This window comes from Gekko japonicus, unplaced genomic scaffold (assembly GCF_001447785.1).
Source record: "Gekko japonicus isolate JY-2015 unplaced genomic scaffold, Gekko_japonicus_V1.1 scaffold3294, whole genome shotgun sequence".
Taxonomy (NCBI): Eukaryota; Metazoa; Chordata; class Lepidosauria; order Squamata; family Gekkonidae; genus Gekko; species Gekko japonicus.
The window spans coordinates 7,799-17,445 of record NW_015168142.1 but is presented as its reverse complement, the minus strand read 5'-3'; the positions used below and the strand labels follow the sequence as shown (position 1 = coordinate 17,445).

General features: G+C 44.6%; 1 protein-coding gene across 1 annotated transcript; it reads left to right on the top strand.

Annotated features, from left to right (window-relative positions):
• The first annotated feature begins 5,784 nt into the window (after positions 1-5,784).
• On the top strand, positions 5,785-9,058 carry LOC107113588 (transmembrane protein 205-like). The gene is made up of 3 exons (XM_015414937.1): positions 5,785-5,884; positions 7,694-7,857; positions 8,759-9,058. Exons 1-3 carry the CDS (start codon positions 5,785-5,787, stop codon positions 9,056-9,058), a joined length of 564 nt encoding a protein of 187 aa, XP_015270423.1.
• The last annotated feature ends 589 nt before the right edge of the window (positions 9,059-9,647 follow it).

Genomic DNA, 9,647 nt, shown 5'->3' with positions numbered 1-9,647 from the left:
CTCTTCTCCGCCAGCAAAAGAAACGTTCTGTGCATCTGAAAAGTTGGCTGTCTTCCCCACCCATACAGATGGGCCATGCTAACGCGACCACATTCTCTCCAGGGTTTTCCCCAGCGTCCTCCCGCCCACCCAACTCCGTTTTCTGGCTCCCAGCTCGGCAAGCCGGGGCGCAGGCTCCTCGGGCTCAGGAAAAGTTAAGTGGGGCGAGGGGGACAGCTCCACCCGCAGGCCGAGTTTCCCCGAGTCCCGCCTCGGCGCGCAGCCAAAGGGGGTGGGGTGCGGCGTCTGTCGGGAGGCCCACATGTGCCGTGTCAGCCGCTCTTTAGATGTTGCGCTTGCGAGCCACCCCCAGCCCTCCTTGCGGTGAGGGGACTGCGGGGTTGTGCCCTGCGGAGCGTCGGCTTCCTCGAAGGGCGCGCGGGGGGGGGGGGGCAAACGCTTTTCACAGCCACCTCACCACCCCGATTTGCACCCCGTTGCTCAGTAGGGGACAAGCTGGCAGGCGAGCCACAGAGCCGTCGCCGTCCGCTTGTACGAGGCACTTTGTGCCACGCCTCCTTCCCTGGGCCAACCCCCCCTCCGCGCCCGGAGGCTCCGCAAAGCCCCTCCTTTGCGCCGCGTTCCCGCCCCACGACTGTGGGGTGGCCCTTTCCTCAGCTGTTCGCGTGCCTTTAAGTCTTTTTGCAGCAAACCGCTCCGTTTGCAAGCTCTTCTGTCACTCTGACGGGCTGGACCATATAGCTCCCTTCGGCGTCTGGCCCCGGCTCCCTGCTGGAAGAATGCCGGTTTCCTGGGCTTGGTACTTGGTCTAATAGAATTGCTAACATATTAAGTGGCTTTTGAGATGGTGGGAATCGTAGAATTTGGAGTGGGTGGGAACACACTTGGGTAACTGGAAAAATGTGATGTCTAAATCTATGGGTTTGGGGGCGTTGGGAAATGGCGCTGGGGAAAAAAGTTTTTCAGTTGCCAGCCTGAACCTTGTTGAGACGTGCGATTCACCACAGGCTTGCTTTAGGACTCCCTTCTTTCGTGCAGGGCAACTGTGAAACGGTAACAGTTTCACATCCTTTTAATCCATGTTTACAAAGGGAGTAGGAGTCTAATGTGAATCTTTTTGTCCTGCCAATACAGAATCAAGCAGATACTCTGGATTGATAAGATAATCTTTTGGTGTCTTACTGAAAACACCTTTTTGCCTCTTGTGCTGTTTGTACATGTGTGTGACAATTGCTAATGCAAAACAGCCATGTTGATCAAATCTACCTTACAGCCAATGTGCCTCATTTTTAGAAAGAGATGTGAATGTAAATCTACTCCCTACCTGTGTGTAAAGATAATTTCAGACATGTTTGCATATATAAATGACAACATAACCAAACCATAATCTTCAGTGTGGAAAAGGTGCAGTGCCTTCCATTTGTTGGAAAGAGATTTTATTTATTTATTTATTTGATTTTTACCCCTCCCTCCCCGCCGGGGCAGGCTCAGGGCGGCTTACAAGAGAACCATGGATAAAACAACAATAGAAGTTACTGTGCCTCTTTGAAGTCGATTCAAGACTTCAAAAATCCTCAACTGCTTTCTTTCACCCAGCTTTAACCCACAAATGCTATCACACAGCCTTGTGCGTTAACTGCTGCTCATCAATGCTTGGATTGGAATTTACTTTTTTAGAATGTTTTGGTGATTTATTTATTTTTCAAATTTATACCCCATCTCCCCTGCAGAAAATGTGGCTCAAGATGACTAACAACAATGTAGAACAACATGATTTAAACAAATTAAATACCATATAACAGCTAACAGCAATATAGAATAACATAATTTAAAACCAATACAGATAAGCTAACAGCAATATAGAATAACATAATTTAAAAACAACAGTAAAATCAGCATAACATTCTAAGAATATCAGTATCAAAAACTGGAAGCTGAAAAATATGAAAACTCGAGGGGGAGAAGTAACCAGAGAGTTATAGAAGCTTCTGATACTCTCAAATAGAGGACGTTGCCTTGTATTTGATTTATCAGTTTCCCAGCAATATCCTTCAAAGGTGACTTCTAGATTAAGTGGCATTGACTGTCATAAATGGTCCTCTAATGAATGATAAAGTTGCATTCCTGAAAAGAAGTTGAGAATTATTTCTCTAGTAGTCAACTGGAAACAGTGGTGACATTTGGCTCATTGCCGCTTGAGTAGGAATATTTTTTTTGTGCTAAGTGGAGCCAATTCATACCTTTCTTTGAGATACTGTTTTCCAATTACAAGATGTCTATTGACTCCCATTTGGATGAGTACTTTTGCAAACAGGACCTTATTAAGTTTAAATATTTGCAGAGGCTAACAGAGCTGTTCATAAAACATCAGCCACAAGCTGAAATCCTTTCTAGCTTGGTAGTATGCCTCTGGCTTTTAGGTATGCATTAGGAAGAGTAAATTCGACAGATTAAGAGAAACTGTAGCCCATTGATCCTTAAGTAGCTTTTGAATCAAATGTTTTGACATATTGATCATAAAAAGCTGGCATATTAGTTATGTATTTGAACAACTGTTCTTCAGTGTAATCGGATTGATTTTTGGATGAGAAATATAATTAAAATGGTTTTATTTAAGCCTATGATATCACAGATTTTTCTCTTTTCAGCCTTATATACATAATACATGTTCTGATTTCACTGTGAAATAAACAAGTTATTTTTTCTCACAAATTGACTAGAAATCTAGATCATCTATGTATCGTGTCCATTTCTAAAGTTTGTGACTAACCACACCTTGACTGTTGTAATTGTTGAACATTTTTCAAATACTAGGCTTGTGTGATCTTAGCTGCAGTTCTTGTTTGCTGCACAGGGGCCTGCTCGGGCTTTGGGAATGCAGAGCTATGCTCCTGCCTCCTTTCCACTGGGAGCTGGCTGGCTGGCTGGCTGGGTAGTTCTCTATGGTTATGCTGAAAGCTGAAGCTAAAAGCCTCACCGTTAACTATAGCTCCCAAGCAGTTTATATATCCCTCTAATGTGAAGTCTTCATGCTTATACTGACACAGTTTCCTCCCTCCACTTATAATTAGTGATCAGATAAATTATGGAGGCCTGCAAAGAAAACTTGCATACAGTGAATTCTTTTATATGATTTTTTTTTGACATTTCTCACTCTGAACTTTCTTCATAGAAGCTCCAATGCTGTGTTTAGATTTCTGGTTGGTTTCAGATTTCTACAATCCAAATCCTACTGAATTGTTGATTGGTCATTCCATCCTGTTGATTATATTGATTTACTTACTCTGTGTAATCTGCCTTGAGTCCCAATGAGAAAGACAGACTGTAAATAATGTAAATAAATAAATGTCAAATTCAAATTAGATGCATTATTGCTGCCCACTTCGAATTGGCTACCACCGACTGCAGCCAAATTATAGTGAGGAAGTCCGCTAAGGACAGCAATGAAGCTCCTGGGGATAGGAAATGGAGATGAATAACTGGGGGGAAGGATATTGCTATTTACAAACAGCTGTACACACTTTACTGAAAGAGCATCAACATCAAGACTTAAAAAAAGAAAATACCATTTTCTATGGATCTGGTGAATTGCTTAGCCGGGACTTAAGTAGGCACCATTACAACTGTGAATGGGCACTGTGCTTATCTTGCACTTCAGAGTTTTGCATAGAAATGTCACAAAATCTTGCATTTCATGTCTAGGAAGTCCTTGTACCTTGCATGGAGAGCTGTCCTGTTTAGGTTTAACAAAAGCCGTCTACAAGCCTCTTGATAAATGTTGTCCAGGTTCAGTAATATAGTCCATGAAAAGCCTCAGGTTTCCACCAGTTATTTGGCAAGTAACAACCTGTACTTGAGACCAGTGGTAACATCTCCTCAACAGATGGGAACCGTCTGTTCATCTGCATGTTCTTTTGGTGGCATTTTGTCTGGTTGTAATGAAATGGGGTTAGGGTCACCACCACTACAGCAATTTTATATCCTAATTATACAAGACAGTTTGGCTAAAAACAAACAAATGGCAGCTTGTGGCCCCTTAGAGGAAAAAGATTCACTGCTCATCTGACAAAGTCTTCTAAGGGTGCCACCCTGAAGATGGGTAAGGTCAATAATACCCATTCACACATATTTTCTGTGTTGACTCCTGTCTTATGGAATGGCCTACCTGCGGTGGTCTGGAAGGCCCACAGAAGTCCTTTTGCAAAAGGTGCAGTACAGAAATGTTCAGAGAGCCCTGGTTAGTACTTGGATGGGAGACCACCAAGGAATTCCAGGGTCACTATGCAGAGGAAGGCAATGGCAAATTCCAGGCAATTTTGCCTTGAAAACCCTATGGGGGGGGGGTCACTGTAAGTTGGCTGCAGGTTGACAGCACTTTACACACACACAATCCCATTGCATTGTTTATTTTATTTTATTTTTATTCAGTTCAATTTTTATCCTGCCCTCCCTGCAAGCGGGCTCAGGGTGTGTTACAATCACAAGATAACAAATATAATTTAGATAATTAAACACATATTTCTGTTAAAACCCAACCAACCAGTCAGGGTAGGTTTGCTTTGACAATGATGCTCAGTTTGGACTGGTTCCATTTGGTCAGCATTGTCAGCGGGGGAGGCCGAGGTAGATTTGGATGTCTGCCGCCTCATCCAAAAGATATGCTTTTTATATTTTATAATTCATCTTGAGTCTCAGTGAGCAATGCGGGCAATAAAGGAAGTAAATAAATAAGCTGGCCTGAACTTTTGGGCATGTGAGCCCCCTTCATCGTTTGTTACAAAAACCATAGCTACCACTGCACGTCTAGAAGTTTGGAGAAATACTATTTCCCCCAAAAAACGTTTCTCTGCCTTTCTAGCTCTTTCTAACTAAAGCATTTGTGTCCACATGAGTAGCTATGTTTTGCCCTAGTGGGTTACTTGATACATTACAAAATTCCTAAATGAAAGGCACTTCTCTGAGGGAATTAATACACAACTCAGATGCGATAGCTGGATGTGAATTTTTGTGTCTTGTGTATGCAGGCTGTTACAATAGGCCATCGCTTTCCAGTGCCATATTTTTGTAGGGCTTTTGTCACATTAATTGGGTTTGGCTTCTGTGCAAGGAAACAGGTGCTCCATTTATCTCCAAACAGATGCAAGCCAACTTGCCCCATCTTAAGAGGTGGATAGAGAGGTCATTCATTAGTGGTAAAAATCTACCTGAAGTAACTTAGCAATTTCTCTCCATAGTAATTTGACGCCCGTGGATTAACTGTTTCAAAAATACATGTACCCAAGAATGCAGTCTACATTCCAGACAATCAGTGGTTAATGTCTTATTGAAGCTAATGGTTCTAGATGTTGTCTTAAACTTCTTTTAAAAATGTGGCTTTATGGTGAGTTGACCTAATCATCTTCCTATCTCCCCCCTCCCCCCAAGAAGTGAAGGTTTATGAGTGTTCACAGATAGATCAGAAGGGATTTCTCTTGGGAGTCCTGAGTCTGAACTTTGCTGAGTAGTATTAGTGATCTGTTTTAACTTCCTCAAAACATCCAGGAAGGGATTTGCAGATCCTTGGACACTAATATCTCTAAGAAAGTATGTTACTGGTATTCCTTTTACAACACGGGATGGATCCCCCCCCCCCACTGCACCAAATATCATTTAAAGCTAAAATGACTTTCCTGTGCCTTTTCAGTATAAACTGGTGGAGTAAGAGAGCGCAATCCGAATAGCATCCCACGGTGAGGCTGGGCCAGAGTTCTGAGAGCTGCAAGTGGCTGCCTGCTGTGAAGCACCATGCCTGCAGATGCCGAACCCTCAACTGTAGTGAAGGCACTTCATTTGGCTTTCCTGTCAACTTTCTGGGGAATGCAGATCTGGGTCACTTTTATATCTAGTAGGTTGGACTCCATTCTTACCCTTTCCCCCATGGCCTCATACACAGAAGCTCACAGGCAAAACTGATTTTTTTCTTTCTTTATTAAATTGGATTTACTAGGCTGCCCTTCCCTACGAGTAGAACTCATGGTGGCTTACAACAGAGTAATATACAATCTCAATATAAAACTAGACTAAAATAGCCCAATAAATACCAGTAAGTAAAAACAGTATATATGCAATGTATGACATGGCAGAGAAATCCTAACTCCCCAGCCTCCCTGGGGGGAGGGGTTATGAGGGATGGGGAATTATAGGAGAGTGCCAGAAGAAGCCCCGTCGCTGTCCTCAACCAAAGGCCCGGTGGAACATCCCTGCCTTGCATGCCCTGCGGAAAGGTAGCAGCTCCCGCAGGGCACAGATGTCTTCTGGCAGAGAGTTCCACCAGGCAGGGGCCAGGGCCGAGAAAGCCCTGGCCCTGGTCGAGGACAGCCAGACTTCTTTTGGGCCGGGGACCACCAGTAAGTTCTTGTTTCCTGGGGGCACACTGGGAGAGGCGGCCCCGAAGGTATGTAGGTCCCCGACCACTAAGGGCCTCAAAGGTCAAAACCAGAACCTTGAACTGATCCGGTGCTCCACTGGAAGCCAATGCAGCTCACGCAGCACTCGTTGAATATGTGCTGTTTGAGGGGTCCCCATAAGGACCTGCGCAGCTGCGTTTTGGACCAGTTGGAGCTTCCAGATCAGGCGCAAGGGCAAGCCCGTGTAGAGCGAATTACAGTAGTCTAGCTTGGAGGTGACCGTTGCATGAATTACTGTGGCTAGGTCCGGGCGAGACAGGTAGGGAGCCAGCTGCCTGACCTGCCGAAGTTGGAAAAACACCAGGTTGGCAACCTTCGCAACCTGGGCTTCCATGGATAGGGAAGAATCCAGAGTCACACCCAGGCTCCTGATGGTCTGTGCTGGTGACAGAGGCACACCCTCAAGACTTGGGAGCTGGCAACCCAATCATGCCCCCACCGCCCGCCACAGAACCTCCATCCTTCCTGGATTCAGTTTCACGCGACTCTGTTTTAACCATCTCACCACAGCCTCCAAACCCTCAGCTAAATTCCAGGAATGGTATCTGGCTGGTCACCCATCAGCTGATATAGCTGGGTGTCATCAGCATATTGATGGAATCCCAGACCGAAACTTCGCACTAGCTGGGTGAGGGGGCACATATAGGTTTTAAACAACATCGGGGAGAGAAGTGCCCCTTGAGGAACCCCACATTCCAGTGGGTATCTTGAGGACACTGTCCTTCCCAGTGTCACCCTCTGTCCCCAACCATGGAGAAATGAGGTGAGCTATTGCAAGGCTGTCCCACAGATTCCAGCGTCAGCGAGGGGGGGTTTCTCAGAATGAATTGTCAGGACTTCCAAACTGTTTGGAAAAATGAGGTTGCTTTGGATATGGGACTGCCTGTGGAATATACAATGAATTCATAACACTGAGGGTGGCAATACTGTGGGAAGGGCTGAATAGACTGTGGATTGCTGAAGTTAGCATGGAGGGTCTATATTTCTGGATAGCAAAAGAGTGCAGATAGGTCAGAATGTGTGAAGGTGGAAGTATGGTATGGCAATCCTTTGGGTACTTTGTAATAAACAACCTAAGAAAGCTCAGTTTCTGCAATAAAGTTAGAGACAAATTAGAGAAACAAATTAGACAAATTAGAGCTTACTCCATATCCAAGATTCCTTCTAAAAATGTGTTAGATACTATTTTTGACATGGACTACGGGTGGGGATATAATCATTTCTGTTTATTATGGTTTCTCTTTCAGGCTTTGTGATGGGCAGCAATCTCCCACAACACACATTCGGTTTCATTCAGAGTTGCCTCTTCCCATATTACTTCCACATTGGTTCTGCTTGTGCTTTCATCAATCTGACCATATTTGCTATGTGTCACCCCAGCAAGCTGCTCAATGAGGAAGAAACCATGCAGGTAGCAAGTTCCCTATTAAAGTGTCCCTCACTAACCACATCGTGAGCACATTAATTCATCTGCTGTAACACACTGTTACTCTTGCTCTGCTGGTCCGTGTGCCCTAACTGATGACAGCAAAGATTTGGTGGCTTCTTTTGCAATGGCATGGAGCGGTTGACTCTGAAACATCATCTGTGTAAATCCTGACTGAAATTACAATGACAAATGTCATCCATTCATTCAAGGATCCCTAAACGTTTGAGAAAGGATAGGGCTACCTTGGGGGAGGGGGGCAACATGACTGCCATGGGGAGGAAACAGTCACAAAACGTTAGGAGGTTCCAAGGCAAGTGTCCTCCTCCTCTGGAGTCAGCTGTTTTGGGGTGGCCACTTCCTGCAGCCACAAAGGTGACCCCTCATGGGTTCTTCTGAAGCACCTCCTGCTCCAAGGAGCTGGGGGGGAAAGCCAGGATTTGCCTTTTGTTTAGTGAAGAGATGCTGCTTGGTTTCAGTTTCCAAACAAAGTGGTGGGGATTACTCCCCACGCAGCTACAGCGAGAGGTTGCCAGGCCCAGAGACAGAAAGTCTCTGTTTATGGGCAAGCCCAGGGTATTTGCCTGTCCCTGATGGGCTGGGCAGCTTGCTAGTCAGTCAGCCTGGGGGGGTTTCTCTCCTTTTCTTTATCCCCAAGATACAAAGAAGCAGGCAGGCATCAGGAAACGTATCAGTGGGTGCTATGTTAGGGAATTACTGCATCAGCTTGTTGTGTGGCTATTTGACAATGCAGGGGGCTAGGGCAGCTGCCCACGTGGCTAGCAATGAAGCCAAGTAGTTCTGAAGGAAGAAAGTTCCCCTATGCTGATGTTGAGAGCATCAAAAATTGACAAAAATTCACAATTTAACTGCCTTTCCTTTCCAGATTACAGTCTTCTTTGTTTGTGTCTCAGTTGCTGCCCTAAATGCGCAATGGTTTGGGCAAGTGACTTCAGATATTATGGCGGAAATGCACCTGATAGAGCAAAGCTATGGTCTAGGAGAAGATGTTGGTTTGTTCTTAAACAAATCGCTCGTACAACTGCGTGAACTGGATTCTGCCTACAAGGAGCTGGCTCACAAACTGAAAATCTACCAGGGCTTCTCTTCACTCTGTAATCTGTGCTGCATGGCATGTAATGGCTTGAGTCTCTACTATATGGCTGCTCACCTTTCAACACTATAATCACGTGGGCCACTGACCCAAACAATAGCTCAGGCTCTGCAGGAGTATGCAGATAAGAACTGTGAAAATGTGGATTACAATAACTTAATCCAAATTGTATGCGAGAATTGAAGAACACTGAGGTCACCACATTCTTGGCATTCTATAGCATAGAAACCTCTGAATAATCATTTTCTGGAAATCCCTCTACTGGCTGTCTTTTTACTATAATTCTAGTTTCTAGTGGACACTACACATCATGGTCCATGGCTAAGACTGAACAGGCTACTTGTTCAGAAAAGTTCAAGAGGGAGACATAGAAAAACAAAGACTGATCAAGGACCAGTTTTTATTTTGCCTTTGTAAGTAAATGTCAAGAACAGACAGAGGTTTTGCAAAGTGATAATATTGTATGAAAATGCCATGCTGAAGCAGATCTTTTCCTTACTCAGCATGAAAGTTATGTTTTGAAATAATTATAGCCCAGCTGCTCATCTAACTGGTGTTTAACAAGCTATGCTTTGAGAAAACTGTATTGTGTATCTTTGGAAGAGGTGGACGGGCTTCCTAACCAGAAGGTGAACTGGTTTATACTATGGCAGGGACTGGA

Bases quoted from the DNA above. Each gene is read 5' to 3' on its own strand.
- LOC107113588 (XM_015414937.1), top strand. From the start codon at position 5,785: ATGCCTGCAGATGCCGAACCCTCAACTGTAGTGAAGGCACTTCATTTG. The intron at 5,885-7,693 runs GTAGGTTGGACT...TTTCTCTTTCAG, and splicing joins CTGGGTCACTTTTATATCTA to GCTTTGTGATGGGCAGCAAT. The intron at 7,858-8,758 runs GTAGCAAGTTCC...TTTCCTTTCCAG, and splicing joins ATGAGGAAGAAACCATGCAG to ATTACAGTCTTCTTTGTTTG.